The 15,780-nt window shown below is 45.0% G+C and overlaps 1 protein-coding gene across 1 annotated transcript in view; it reads left to right on the top strand.

Annotated features, from left to right (window-relative positions):
• The window catches only part of nav3 (neuron navigator 3), a 182,274-nt gene that overhangs the window by 43,845 nt on the left and 122,649 nt on the right, over positions 1 to 15,780 (top strand). Inside the window, exons 2-3 of the mRNA XM_070929387.1 lie at positions 11,602 to 11,719; positions 13,973 to 14,025. Of these exons, the coding sequence (XP_070785488.1) occupies positions 11,602 to 11,719; positions 13,973 to 14,025 (171 nt within the window). The remainder of the gene's footprint in view (positions 1 to 11,601; positions 11,720 to 13,972; positions 14,026 to 15,780) is intronic.

Below are 15,780 nucleotides of genomic sequence, written 5' to 3'. Positions count from 1 at the left end.
GAGTGGATTTAACAGGATTTTTCACCCCTCACCTTTCAGCTGACTTGTGAACACTTCATTTCAGGGAAGACAGAGTTCTACATTTTATTTTTGATTATGTATGATCAAAATGACATGAAATGATTGGGGTGCATGCCTCAATTTGATTTGTAGGGGGCTGTTTAACATGTGGCCGGGGGCAGTTAGCCATCGTAGCTCTCTCATACTCCCAGCTATTGTTTTGTCCTTGAAAAACGTAACTCAAATAAAACTAAACTACGGCTAACATATCATATCACTGATAAATACGTTAGAGAAAACACAGAGACTGTGGATGACTTAATAATTGCGGGAGTGAAGTGACTTGGGGCATATTTAGCACATCCTTCCTTATAATAAAGAAGCAAATGAACAAAATACCAGAAGTCAAGTTAGCACGGTCGCACGTGAGGTAGAGCAGGGTAGAGCGGGTTTGGGGTTCGATCCCCGGCTCCCCCCTATGGAAATGCAATCCATACGTCACCACATTCTTAAGAAAAAGTGAAAGGTCACCTAACTCCTAGCTTCTTCCTGCTATGGTAAGCAAGCCTGGCAAAAGCTACAAGTAGTAGCAGTAACTACTCTAGCAGGTCTACAAAAAAAACAACAAGATTTAGAAATGAATGCCGTATGTTTGTGGCATTGCTTCCCTTGACCTGGGACGCACCATGCCTATTGACAAATCCGCCAGCCCAGCCTAACTAATTTACGCAATGAGGGATTACTACAGACAGGTGTGCTCACTTTCAATTTGCCAAATAAAGTGGTTTCGATAATCTGGCTAAACTTTTTACTTGTTTTCAACCACTCTGATCTGCCCGTGCCCTGTCAGACTAACCCAACATCCTAATTGCTAATATTAAAATAACCAATAGAAAGGACGGCCAAGCCTATGGAAGTAACAAGAGCATACAAGTGATATTAACCTGGAAGTATTCTTTAACAATAAAAACAAGATGATTTCATGAAACCGTCTTTATTTCCTTGCTGGTAATTGATAGAGCAAGAGGGAAAATGACAAAGGAGACAGTGATTGATTTCACTCTTTACAGCCAGCCACTTGAAACAAATGACACCCTCCCCAATTCAAGCACCATCATGTGTTATTGTGATGATGAGCTCGTATTGCTCGCTCATATTCAAAGAGTCAATAGTGTACAAAAACAATTAGCAGTTTAGCAGTCTGACCGCCTCGCTAAGTGGCCGGGCTTGGTGTCGCTGTCCTGTCCTCGTCCTCAGAGAGCGGCTTGTTAATAAAAACCGGGCCCAGGCTCCTGGCAGTCTGGCCGGCACCCAATCAAAAACCCATTAATCTAGCGATCTACATTAATTTGTTTCTCAACAAGCAGATGGCAGTGCCCGATTGAAACCAAACAGACATGTGTTGTGTACTGCATATAAATGGGATTTTTACAAACAACAAAGGCCAGATACATCCAACGGGCCTGATACCTGATCAAGATCTAGATCAAGAACACCGTGTTTACTTGAAGCTTCGGGCTGTAAATATGAATATTTGTCTACAAAACTCTACAACCTTGTGACCTCCCATCTGCACAGGCCCGATTACAATCCCCTGTGTTTTCCTTGTCATTTGCATTTCTTGAAAAGGGCTATTTTACCGCAAATAAAATCCATTTCGTCACCGTCGTTGTCCAGAGGGGGACTCTGCCGCACCCACCATGAGTGAAAGTGCCTTGTCTGTACCCTCAACCAACCACCACTTGTCAAACTCAGCCACTGACTCATCTTGATTTAATGAACAGTAAGCCAGTCAGATGCTGTGAGGAAGTGTGACTAATCTGTACAGGCCAGCGGTGAGTCACACCAAACACAGATCATGTCCTCCTGATTTGGTTTTTGTTGGAAGCAGTTGGGAGAATAATTCGAACCCTCTGAGGAAATGATAAGGGTCTGTTCGTGTGCATCTGTGACTGTATATATTTCTGGCAAAGCCTCTCGCTGCAGCAGGGATAGCTAATGACACGGTGGCCTGTTTGCCTCTCCTGATTTATTTGTGTGTTTTGGAGTGGGCGGAGCCTACAGAGGTCTGAAGGAATGATTACAGTGCCCCACGGCCTCCTGGAATAGTCAGCCGGAAGCCCCGGGACGCTTGTTAAGGCCGCCATCCGCTGCTCAACGCAGGCCCTCAATTAGGGCTGTGAGGCGATGCAGCGTGTTGTCCGGTGATCTACGCCTGTGGAAGGAGCTCATCTTGTGAGCTAGCAGCTAAACAGCTAATTAACACGGGGCTCCCCACAGGCTCCTCTGAGAGTCTGAACGTCGCACAAATATCTGCTGGCTGTTCGTAATGGCTGCTGGAGCTACATGTTTCTTTTTGTTTTCATGCATTATCTCAACTGGCCAGGATCTGAGATGATAACTGTTTTTTTTAGATTTAGATGTTTGTGAAGCACAGAATGGGGGTGAGAGGCGCCGAGAGCTCAAAATGTTGTGCGAGGTTGTGTGCGGCTGCCAGTGTGCGCGTATGTGCGCGTGTCCTTTGCCAGCACGACGGTGGCAGCGTCTGGCTCGCAGGCCACAGAGCCAGCGAGCCAGACGCTGCCTCACATGCTGTGGTTACCATGGTAAGGTGAGATACTGCTTCTGTGTCTGTGCGCGCAAAAGTCTCATAAACCTTTGCTGCGTGGATGCAATGTGTGTGTGAGACTGCTTCAGCATCTGCTGCAGTCTACATGTCTGCACTTTAAGGGCAGAGATGATGGCTTGAGCACACTGCTTTGGTTTAGTTTATTTATGGGATTTCAAGTATTTTTATCTCGGTAATAAAGCATACTGTGGAGGGGAGGACATTAAATAACAGTGATAAAATGAAATGATTAAAAAAAATGTTATATGTATATGTGACTGAAGTTCATACATCTGATAAAATATATATGAAGTTATTTAGAAAACATAGGAAGATTGAAAACATTGGTGTGACAGCACATTGCCAGATTCCTTCATTCCTCCAAAATAAAGGCATTTTCAACAGTTACTCATGCTTGAACTTGAACTTTACATTGTGAATCACTTCATGATTAATATTTTATGGTATAATCAGTTTAACAAAAGTGAAGCCCTCTATGAGTGTCCTCGACCACCTCAAGGCGCTTATGAAATAGCCACATCACTGCAGCAGAATCTAGAATAAAACTATTCTTTCTTCAAAGACAATGTACGTCATTTACAAAACCTTCCTGGACTGCATTGTACATTTCAGACTCATGGCATTTAACAGTGTAAAAGTTTCAGAAGGTGGATTTCCTTTTTTTTCCTGCCTCATCAGATAAGCTGAACTTGAAATTTGGTTTTCACCAATTCACCTCTGCGTTTTATAGCTGTGCAAACCGTTGGACCCAGAGACAGTGTAAATCCAGTTGTCCGTCTTCTGGTTTGGGGTCAAGGCTGCTGGCAGAGGGAGAGGAAGGGTGTTTGTGTTTTAGGATGTGTGTTTGGAGGTTGGACACAACGACTTCCTCACAGCATCTGATGGATTTCCATCCTATAAACTTGAACCAGCCGCTAATCTTGGTTTGTTGTTGGTACAGTAGAGAGAATCTCTCCTCCAGCAGCAGTTTTCATCATGCAGGTCGGAGGTCAGCAGGAAATTGATGTGTTGATGCTGATATTCCCAGTCGTTGGGTTGTTTTATACTTAGTGGAAGGCCGTGATTTAGATGTGTCCTTCATGTGCCAGACTGGCTGTTTGAAACAGAATGATATGAGATATTTTAGCATTTTTCCTGGCAAAAAAAGAATGGAAAGCTGCTACATGTAATAGTGCATGCTACCTTAAAATGTTGCTGCTTTGGCGAATAATTGTCTGTAATTGGCACTTGTAACCACTGACAGTTTATCAAATTGGTCAACAAACACGCTGGTCTGTCTTTTATTCCTGCCTGCCTGCTGATCTGTCCCGAAATTGCGTTGTGCTCATCTGTCTCCAAGCTGTTTGCAGAGCTGTCATTTCTTCTCCGGATCTTTTCTTCTGTCTTGTTTTTTTCTTCACCATCCTCTCTCTCTCTCTCTCTCTCTTCCTCGCTCTCTTCACTCTCTGGCCTTCAGTTGCCGCCGCGCCGCTACACGAGAGATCAGCGCTAACTGACGTGTGCGAGCGCATCCAACATGGATCTCGTGTCCAACCTCTCCCAGCCATGCAATTATGTCATTTGCCGCTCAGGATTTCCCCCTGAAACGACAGAGTGGCTTGGCAGATCGCGGCATGAGAAAGCGATGACGGGATGTTTTCAGTGTTTAGCCGCGTGTGCCTCTCTCCTGTTATCTGCCGGTGGCACTGAAGTCATCTGGTCAGTGCCGCCCTGGAAGGTAGTTTTTAAGTGCTGTTTTGAATCTTCCAGAATAGCTCGGAAAACAAATAAAACTCACTTCTGTCTGGCGGCACAGCTACTCGTGCCCATGAGCAAGGCACCAACGTGTCCAACCTCTTGGATGGAGCAGCTCAATGACGCATCAGTGGTGCACATGTATGCAGCTGGCTGAATATGCAGCAGGACCTTGAAAGCAACGTGCATGCCTCATCCGTTTCCCTTGGAAAAAAGAAGGCAAACAAACAGTGATGCACACTTGGGAAATGTTGAGTAAGACTTTGGCTGAGGAGTCAAAGGAGCTGTCTTTTGAGAGAGAGATTAGAGTGAACTGACATGTTTTCTTAAGGCCCACTTTTAGTCTCACATGTGTACATCTGTTGTTGCATTTGATATGTGTTTTGTCACTGCGTGCAAAGCTGCTTCATCATTCCTGTAAATACAACTGGACGGATCTCCTCTCACCTCCGAATCCTCAAACCACACACCCGGACTTGGCTGTGACTGACAGTTGGCACGGCAACAAAGGTGCTCCCCCGCTCGTCCAATTCGCATCCTCCGGATTGCAGTCCATTTCTGCCTCTTGAAATTGTTGCGGAGAGCGCTGTCACATAAATGAAGTTATTATTTTTGATCCCTCCTCACTAGTGCCAGGCCACAAGGAAACTTCGAGCCTACGATTTGTATATTGCCGGCGTAAACTCCCCACTCGGGTGTTTGTGAGATTGGAGCAAAGCCGCGTTGGAAAGCTGCCTGCTGCTATTACCTCCGGATTAGGTGGGTTTGAAGGAGGCCTCTCTGTTCCGCTCCCAGGACAAGATAATGATGGTTTCAGGGGGAGTAGAGATGCGTCAGACTTATCCCAGGAAACACCAGAAAGGTTTATAAAGTGGAAATGGCTTCCAGGTGCTTCGATAATGTAGTTGGACACTGACAGTTGTGCCTGTCCCTAAAGGATTTACTCTTCACTCGGACCTCTTCTTCAGTGGACATGCTGAAAGCAGCAGATGCTCACAGTTGGATATCTCCAGGATTAGGCAATTCATCTCCTCTACTGGCCCTACAAAAATGGATTCACACTGCAGCTCTCTCTTCAATTTGCTATTGAATGCGCAGCTGTCCGGTTGCACTCACTTCACTTTTAGAAAAGTCAAACTTCTTCAAAACTCCAGAACAGAACTTTGTTGCCAAGGAAATTTGCGAAGGTTGTGCAGCCAGGCATTATTTATATATAATATAATTATATTATAAAATATATTCATATAATTAGATACCAACCTGTTCACTCTTCTTGTGCCGTGCGGGAATAATTGTTCTTTCGCACATTAGAAAGAAAAAAATGGCAGAATTCTGGTGACTTTTTTGACTTCTTTGGTTCTTCCCAGAGAACAGCACAGCCAGAACGAGGCTGAGTCTGACTTTATGTGGCTGTATTTTTGTTTTCTACCATCTTCTTCTCCATGAACTGACCGGACAGCAACGCCGCCATCCTAATCCTGGCTGTCCTGTCATGACCCAGAGACAAGAGAATCATGGCGGAGGCCCCCATCACACCGCAGCTCCGTCGATTCCGTTGGCTCATCGCTCGTTTAGTTAATGCAGCTTTATGTTGTGTTTAATTACATTTAGGACCCATGCGGGAGCGGCACCAGTGCCAACCCGAGGTTTTCGAGCCAGTGTAGTCACGGAGGAGACGAGTCTCTCCTGGCAGGCCTGTTTCAAACAGCATTACACAGCTAAACGTCCTCCAAGTGATTGTGTATATCCTCAAACCCCATGAATGCAATTACGTTCTTAATTTAGTAGACAGCGTTGGAATGATGCCCTGATTAAAGAGCCCATATATTAACAGCCATTCAATGGAAGTACATTAATATATGCAGGGGTATTACAGTGCATGGTCGGACCTCGTCTCTGCTCCATCTCCTCTCACTCCAGCGTCTCATCTTTCTCCTTTTGCCCGGCTCCCCCCAGAGGGCGAGCTGCGCCACTGCAGGCTCTGCCAATAACACCTGCGTAGCTGTAGTCACTGCATTGTGATCAGGACTGTTGAAGGCAGTTTATCTGCTCTGGGGTAAGAGGCTGGCTGCTTTGTCAGCGGCGTTCGGGATCCCTGGCGCTGAGCGGAGAGGTCTGCAGAGCAGGTGGAGAGGCACGGGAAGAGAGGGAAAGAGAAGAAAGATACTTCATGTGCCAACAATAAGGATAACATCACCACAGAGACTGGACTTCTGCTGGTTGATACAGGCTGCCGGAAGAAAGAAGGAGGAAGGAGGGTGGGCAAGGGGAGGGGGATTCAATGGCTTTTGTATGAGTAGCTGGGGAATTTGTAGATTGTATGTGCATGTATGTGTGTGTGTGTATGTGTGTGTGTGTGTGTGTGTGTTGTGTCATCCAGCATGTGTGTGTCTCTATGATGTCAGTCGTCTCAGTCAGCACCAGTGAAGGTGGCGTTATTGCTGATGTTTTGCCTCTGTCGTAGTGCTTCCCAAAGCGATTGGGATTCAGGGAGGAGAGGCTCACGAGTGCAGGAGGCTGACAGACCGAACCCCCGAGCGCCACTGAGGAGTCATGAAGTGAGTGGATCAGTGAGTCGGCGCTCACGCAGAGACAGGAGGCAGGCTTCTTAACAAAACCAAAAAAAAAAAACCCCGCTTCTTTGATGTTTGTGCTTTGTCAGAAAGCTCAGAGAGAAGAGAAGAGGGGACCAGAGTGCGAGGAGGGGAGGGAGAGGCGGGGGGTGACAGGTGACACAGGTCCCAGGTCAGGTCGGAACCCAGGACGTCGCAGTTAGACCTTCAAGCTTCAGCATGTTTCAAAGCCTCTTTCTCTATTAGAGCTTAGCTGGGCTGAGAAACAGGCAGACTTGTACTCGCTCTCTGTTTTGTCCCCTTTCATCTCTGCCGGTTGATTTCTCTCCTTGCAATGTTTCAAACTGATCTGCTGACAAAGGAGCTCTGAAAATGTCTGTCCACACCCAGAACAGCTTCCGACATGTCAATGCTGTCTATGTGGCTGGCACTTAACTTGCTTTACAGTGCTCTACAGTACCCTGCTCACTGCCAATTGTTTTTTAGTCCAGTTTTATTTCCGCGTTAAACAAAGATGTGTGAATCAATAGTACAGACAGTTTATACAGCAATTAAGTAACTAAAGAAGGGCTTTGGCTAGAAACTGGCTAGCGCACGCGGCTCCAAAGTGGGCAGGTCGGGCCAAAACACACAAAGAATGTGACTCAGTGTTATTGTGAGCGGGTTCCTTCAAATTCCAGCACCTGTGAGCGGGGATTGAAATAACGTTGAAAATCATTTTAGATCATTTTAACGCTCACCTGCTGCTCCACAACAGCATATAAAAATAGGCCGTTTTTTTCCAAGAAGTCGGATGTAGCGTTTTCGTTCCTTTGTATCTTAGCAACCTGCTCAACCTCGCAGCTAACTAACTCACTTATTTCATCATGGGGCTTCTGTTTAAACTACAGGAAACAAAGGCACACAGATCACTGATTGAGTGGTGTTGGAGGCCAAGCCAGCGTGTTTGATCCATTGTAGACGCGTATACGGAGGCTTTGTCCCAGTCAGCAAGACAAGTGTTTGCACAGAGCAGGATTTTAAAGTCGCTTTAGTTTACTTTCTTGTGATCGTCAGTCTGTGTTAAGCTGAATTGTCTTGCTGTGGTAAACACTGCTAATCTACTACTCCATGCAGCACAAAACAAACTCTCCAAATCAAATGCAAATACTGTTCGACCTTCCAGGCCGGATAGGTCGCGTAGAGCCCCGGCAACGTGTGTTTATTGGAGCTGCAGCAAAGGCAGAGACAAATTCACCCATATTGACTTCACTGTTGGGTATCTGGATGACTCCCTCCCTCCCCTCACTTCTGTCTCACTCCGTCCACAAGTGTCGAGGCAGTGATTGAAAGGCGTCTCTGTTTTCCCAGAAACAATAAGTGCGTTTCCCATCCACCTGTTCTTTTTGGCACATTTTCAATTTTGCGCATTAAAAGTCCCGAGTGGAAGCGCAGTTTTTATGCTTGGCCGAGGTGTGTCGATGAAAACGAGATGTGACAAAGCGTGATGGACTTAGTGAATAAACCATGGCGCATGTGAAGACATGACGACATCCGATCTGTGTGGAGCCACGAGGGGTCTGTAGCGTTTGTGAAACAAAAACATGAGCGCCATATTTGCATCACTTTTTCCACATCACACACTCTTAATTTCTGTCTGTCACACACACTTTCTCCATCCTCCCGCTCTCCTGTTTGTTTACTTGCCCCCCGATGGGATGCGGTTTGCATTTCTGTGCGTCTGTGTGAGTGAGAGACTGTGCGCGTTCACTTGTGTGCATATGCCTCTTTATGTGTGCATTGTGTGTAAATGTGTGTTTTCCCTGCGACGGCTCTCATTCTTTTTCGCGTTCGTGCTTTTACGACTTCTCATCACGGAGAAAGCCGCTGAAGGAAACCACAACCGATACAAACTTCTGAGAGGCGGCGTCTTTAAAGGAGCCAACGTCTCTCTTCCAAGAAAAAGGACCGAGCGGGAGAGAAATGCTTTTAATTGAGTGCGGTGTGTGAGGTAAATGAGGGGAAAACGGGATTATTTCATCATGAGAAACGGTTCAGTTTTATTAAGGGAATTCCTTGGGAAATGTCTCCCATTCGAGATGCTGAGAGGCCTGCTGTAGTTATAGAAGCTTCATCTGCAGAAAATCCAAAAACAAAGATGTTTAAGTTCGACACAGTTTGCTGACAGGAAGTGTGAACGCCACAACAGAAAAGTCCATCATTTTTGACATTAAGGGACTCTTTTTAAGTGGTAGGCCTACCGTCATGGAAGACCTTACATTTCTGAGGGGATTTTCCTCAAGTCCTTCATGCTGCTAAGGCCTGTATTGGTTTTTTTTTTTTTTGTTTTTTTTTAAATCAGCGGATAACAAGAAAAGTTTCAGGCAGCAGTGCAGCAGTTAGTAACTTTATATGGGCTGGTACAGATTTTTCAGAATCTCACTTCGAGCCTGGCAGGAAGAAAGACGTTCCTCCATGGCTGTCTGCGGAAATTTGTATCAAACGCACCCTCCGCACAGTGGGATCTCTTTTCTAACTCGTGTTGTAATTCCTCAGGTGCTGCCTGGATCTTAGTGAGAGGGGTCTGGCAGGAAATCGTAGAAAGTTTGGTTGATTCGACGACTAAAACTACATGGGTGAGGTTTTGCAGTGTATAAAACTGCTTGGGATGCTTGAACCATGGATGGAGGACAGCCCTCCAGCCTTTGTAGCGTCTTCGATCCTCAAGTTCACATGTGAAAAAAGGAACCATTTGCACACAAAATAATCGGATTATTTCCTGACATATCTGCGTCCGTGGGAGGCCAAATGTGATTCACATCTTTCGTCTTCGCAGCCCGGTGAAACCGCAGCAGCTGTCGAGACCCGTCTGTCGCCTGACGGACAAAGCGTTGCTTATCAGTCGGCTTATGGGCTGTAATGAAAGACAAAGCGGCTGCTAAGAGGTTTAGGTGACAATACAGAAGATTATCCGACATGCTGCTCTGCCCGGTTTAGTTAGTTGGGAAAAGTGGGTCCACCGGTTACAGCAAACATCTTAATTAAGACTCATTCATTTGAAATCATAGAAAGATTCGGTTTTCAGATTGCTTTTTGGTCAAATACTTCTTCTATACTATAATATGTCTTCTAGTCCGTGTTTTTTTGCATCTATATTTGCGTTATCTGACGTGCTCTGTAAAGGAATTTGTGGCATTTTCATTTCTACATGCTTCTTATAAATGTACAATTATGTCCGGCAAATGTCTGAAAGCTAGCGCATTGTCTCTGCATTGGGTCCTGTCAGTGCAGTCTGTCATATTAACATCTATCTAATGTCAAGTGTTGGGATCATTACAATCCCATGGAGACGGATGATAAACAGCGAGGTTCTCAGTGCGAGCCCGAGTGCCAAAGCTTGATGAAATATTTGCGTTCGAGCAGTGGAGATGAGCAGGGAGCCGGAGTGTTTGGACAGCGCTCCCTGGCAGGACATTTACCACTTCAACCGTTTAGAGGACGGCGAGGCAGAGCAGTGTGCTGTTGGGACAGGCAGCATGGAGAAGAAGTCAGCACTTGTTTTGTGTGGTCGAAGAGATGGCCGTAAGGCTCAAGTAGCCTTCAGGGGCAAAGTCAAACACTCACCTTTCCTTCCTTTACACTCTTCTATATCCAGTACGTTTTGTGTTCTGTCAGAACTTCTCATCAGCACCGACTTCTCTTTGCTTTCTGTGTATCTCAGTGGTTTCTCTCAAGTGCTGTTTGACAATAAATGCGTAATTCTGGTCGTTTTTGGGAGATTTGAACTCAAACTTTCCATTTTAACTTCCTGGCAACGTATCTAATGAATGAAATGCTTTTTGGCAGCCACCGCACTTGCGCCAGGTGAAAAATGCAACGTTACGCTGGAGAGAAAATGGCAAATAACAAGTTGTTCTTTCCGAAAAGAAAACAAACGGCATGAGATTTTGCTTTTAAATGACTCTTATGTTAAGAGAAAATATAGACATCACAAAGTCCTGTTGAGTCATGTGAGTTGACTCTTTTCTACTTTAGTGCACAAACTGAAGAAAAAACACTCACTGTAAAGACGTTTCACTTATATTTTATCCAATTTTGCCATTTCCATACAGCTTTTTAATGTGGTTTTCTTTAATGCACACAGAGGGACTTGGATGGAAACATAGCTCTGCGTTCAGATCAGATCATTTTGTCGTTTTCTATTGAGGATAAATGCAACATGGAATATATCTGCACAGGGCAAAGGAAGGTTCACATGAAATCTGCATCTCTGCATCTGCCATGTTCTCCGATTTAGCTCTCGTCAGCTAACAGGCTTTCAAAAGAAGTCGATTATAGGTTGCCAGTGTGAGTAGAACATAGCTGAGGATCATCACATCATGAAATTATCATTCATTTCTAGCTGCTAAAGTTTTCTAAACATTTTAGTAATGCTCATTCCACCCTGTCACGAACATGTCGTATGCTGATGTTTTAGGACTGCTTCAGTCAATGATCTGCTGTGAACACATGGATCGTTTTGGTGTTTTGTATATATATTGTCATCACTTAACAAATAAGTCTAAATGGCCAATCTACTGCCCCAAAAACTGTAAAACACACACACACACACACACACACGCCCTCTCTCTGTCTCTGTTCCTCTCACACACACACGCTGACAGGATGTTTGTTGTATCGTTGCAGATTTACACAGACTGGGCCAATCACTACCTGGCCAAGTCCGGCTGTCAGCGCCTCATCAAGGACCTGAGCCAGGACGTCACCGATGGAGTCCTGCTGGCACAGATCATCCAGATCATAGGTAGGCGTCCACACACACACACACACACACACACACACATCTATCATCTACTGCTGTATCTATTATTCTATTATCTAGCTCTCATCTTCTTTCTACAGCTTTCTGTTTCTCCTCAGTTATTCAGTCGACACCCAAAGTACATTCAAGTGTAATCTGCATGATTATCATGACAGAACGAGCAGTCACAATGTCTTACTTCAGGTGTCATTTTCAGTGTCGAAGCAAAATATTAATAAAGCAAATATGAATAAATCTGCGTGTTATCAGCAGTAATAAAACACTGCGTGCGTCTATAATTCATTCTGTCTGGTAGATGAAGCGACCACCCACTCACACTCACTCACACACACTCACACTCACTCACACACACACACACACGCACACACACACACACGCACACACACACACACACACACGCACACTATGTTTGGTCTTTGTTGTGGTGAGTTAGAGGGGAGCTGTTCCTCAGTCTGATATTTGGGCCAAATCTCAGCAGCTCTCCCTTGTTTTTGGGTGCAGGGTGAGCTGCAGCAGCAGAGATCTATGGCTCTGACACCCAGGGGTGCAGAGGCATGTGTCTCCCATTGGATCCCAGAGAGAGTTCTCTTTCTGTCTGTCCCTCTCTCTCGCCCGTTTTATGCCTCAGTGTCTCTCTTCCTTTCTGGCACTCTGCTTTTCTTCGTCTCTCTGTCTCTCTGTCTCTCTCTCGCTCTCTGTCTGTCTGTCTGTCTGTCTGTCTGTCTGTCTGTCTGTCTCTCTCTGTCTCTCTCTCTCTCTCTGTCTCTCTCTGTCTCTCGCTCCCTCACAGTTGAACTTTTTCTAGGTCTCTCTCTCTCTCTCTCTGTCTCTCTCACCACTCATGCCTTTCATTTCTCTGTCTGATCTCTTTTTCTGCTCTTTTTCTGGCTCTTGCAGTAATCAGTGTCGGGCAGTAACACATTACTGACTAATCCATTACATTAGTAATGTGATTATCCTTCTCAGCTAAGAGTAGTGTGAGGGATTACAATTAAAAGGCAGTAATCGCATTACAGTTACTAATCAGTAATTTCAAGAGGGGGCAGAGTTTTCGCTGTCTCACGAGGAGTAGGATGATGGACGGGGGGTTGATTGAAGATTGGGTCTTGTGGACAGACAGGGATGTGTTGATACGGCAGTTAGAGGTAGGAGGGTGGGTGGTGGGGGCGACTATTTGTGATTTTTGATATTTGGCAACATAAATACAATTGACTTGACTTTTTCACTGTAACCATCCTATCCCATTCATTAAACTATGATTACAATCTTTCCCTAACAATAAACGAGTACTTTGTAATCACACCCTAACTGTAGAGGTGGAACATAAGAAAACAGTCATGTTAATTATTTTTCAGTCATATCCACTGAGGTAGGCTCTGCCAACAGAGACGCCAGAAAATGCTCATATGCGTCGTTTTGGAAGGCAATGACAAACAGCCATTTTGTTGTTTAGTTTAAAGAAGTGGCTATAAGCCTGGATCCAGGATTCACCCGGTTATGTTCAAACCACGTGTGAACCGTGGGATGAAGGCTAAGCTAGCTGTTAATGGTAAATACCTCCAAACTGGCTGCTCGTTGAACCCAGTAATAATCACACAGTAATGAATAATAAATAGTTGATTACATTTTTGTTGTAACTTTCCCAGTTCACATTCTTTTTCTTCCTCTGCTTGTCTTTGCTCTCTCTCTCTCTCTCTCTCTCTCGCTTTCTTTTTCTTTGTGTCTCCATCACTGAACCCCTCTCTTTCTGGGACTCCCTCTGCCTCTGTTTATCACCACACACACACAGACACGTTTTCTTCTCTATTACATATGCTGCTTTTCTCGCTGATGCTGCCTATCCCCCTAAATCTCTCTCATTTTTTTCAACCCCAGTCCAACTTCCTCACTCTCTTGTTCTCTCTCTCTCTCTCTCTCTCCCTCCCTCTCTCTCTGTTGGATTGAAACTTTACCCTCCCTGACAATGAGGCCAAGCTGGCCTGTCAGTAATTCTCTGGCGGCAGCTGACGAATTAGGCAGCTTTGCTTCCCAGACCTTTCCTGCGTCGCTCTGCACCTCAACAAACACACTCTCATGCATGCAGCGCATACACACATCCTCTCCAGCGCTAACCTCAACAAAGCTTTCCTGCTGGATTTGTGCACCTGAGCTCAAAAGTCATTGGACGTCGGGATGTGAAAGTTCAGCATGGGACGACAGTAAAAATCTTGTTTCTTCATTTCCTTTCTCACGCAGCGAATGAGAAGGTGGAGGATATCAATGGCAGCCCCCGGAGCCAGTCGCAAATGGTGAGTGTCTCAGCCCAACTTCTATATTCAACTTCATCCATCCTTTAATGCGCTGTCGCATGAGAGAGGATTATGTTTATGAGGACTATTTATCTTTTAACTGCTCTGCTGTTAAGCTGCAGTGAAGTTTTACATTTGTGGTTTCATACAGAAAGGTAACAGAGAGCAACAGTGCAATGAACGTAAATTGTTAGACTGCAGGCAGCCGGTATGTTAATGCAGAGATCACACTGCATTTTACAGCATTCAGGTGATGCTCTCTTCCACAGCAAATGACATCAGCACATAACCCTAACATCTCTTGACCGTCACTATTACAAACCTGCGACTGAAAATGCAAATGGGAAAAATTCCTCAATCACCTGTTAAGAGCTGTGAAGGAAAAAAGTATTCCTAACTATTTCACAGCCAGAATTCCAGATGTCATTCTTCCCTACTTCTTCTCAATGTTCGTATACGTCTGGGGGAACTAAGGTCCACTACGGTTGTTTGACAGCTGTTACTTTTCAGATTTAGATAATAAAATGCATATGGTAAGCTTCTAAAATACAATGAGTTGTTAAACCAGTGGCTACCAACCTTCTGGCTCGTGACTTCTAACAAAGCAGTGTCTACTTACGGTGCCATGTCACAGAGGTCTATGAGTTGTTAGCGGTTCCACCAAAGAGAGGTTTCCCCTCTGAACTTCTCAGATGGTTTCTTTTAAAGTGACTGCGTGAGGCACGAAGAGGTCGAATTATCCAACATTTCACAGAGAAACGAAGATGACAGAAAAGTAAAGATTTATGTAGCAGCACTTTGTTTTTTCTTCTTTTCAGCCCCATTAATCATCTCACGGTGCCTCCGATTTATCCTCTAAACATTTGGAGGGGGGGCGACCCCTAGGTTTTACTTAGCTTTACTTAAATAAAAGATCTGAATACTTCCCCCACCACTTACCATGCACCCTCACACCTTAACAAACACCTTTTACTGATGTACACGTGAATGCTCACAGTCAGAGAAGGTGTACAGTGGTCACAAAACTATGCGGCGAGGACTGAGCCTATAGTGTATGTACAAAGCTTCACTGTCACTTGTTGCTCTTGCATGTTAATTTCAGAGCACGATTTCAAGCAGCCAATAGAAAGGACTCTAATCACAAACCATAACCGTCTTTCCTATCCAGAATGGTGGTGGTGACTGTAGTAACCACACTGCCACTTGACCAAAGAACACGGCAGAGCCCTCCAAAGTTCAAACCCTAACATATTTGACTTTCTATGCCATTTTCAATAATCTGTCTCTCTGGCTGCCATGCAGCTGAGCAATGCTGGCGGTGTCGTCCCCCCCCCCCCCCCACCCTGTTAATGAGATGACGGGCTGTATAACCGCTGATTGTCGTCACTGTGAGATAATTACCCCTCACTTTAACTAGAGTTGACTAAGTGTTTATGCAGCGTTGGTTTGCCCTGGCATCTGCCCTCCTGCCATTAAAAGTGACTAAAGCTGTTTAGCTGCTTTGGCGCGCTTTCTTAGTAAGACGCTGTGGGCGAGGAGTGTGTTTGGTCCTGACAGTGTGTGTCTTTTGTGTGTCAGTCTTTGTGCCCTTTTGCTAAAGCTGTGTTTGCATGTGTAGCTTAGCATTTCTGCATTTATTGGCCCATTGTTTTCTCTCGACAATATACATTGTCCTAATACGTGTCAGTATTTCTATGTTTCTGCTGGTTAGTAGAGAAGTCCATAGATTTGATAAACTCTCTGGGGACGTCGGAG

Source organism: Enoplosus armatus, chromosome 22 (assembly GCF_043641665.1).
Source record: "Enoplosus armatus isolate fEnoArm2 chromosome 22, fEnoArm2.hap1, whole genome shotgun sequence".
Lineage (NCBI taxonomy): Eukaryota > Metazoa > Chordata > Actinopteri > Centrarchiformes > Enoplosidae > Enoplosus > Enoplosus armatus.
This window is presented reverse-complemented; position numbering and strand designations above follow the sequence as displayed.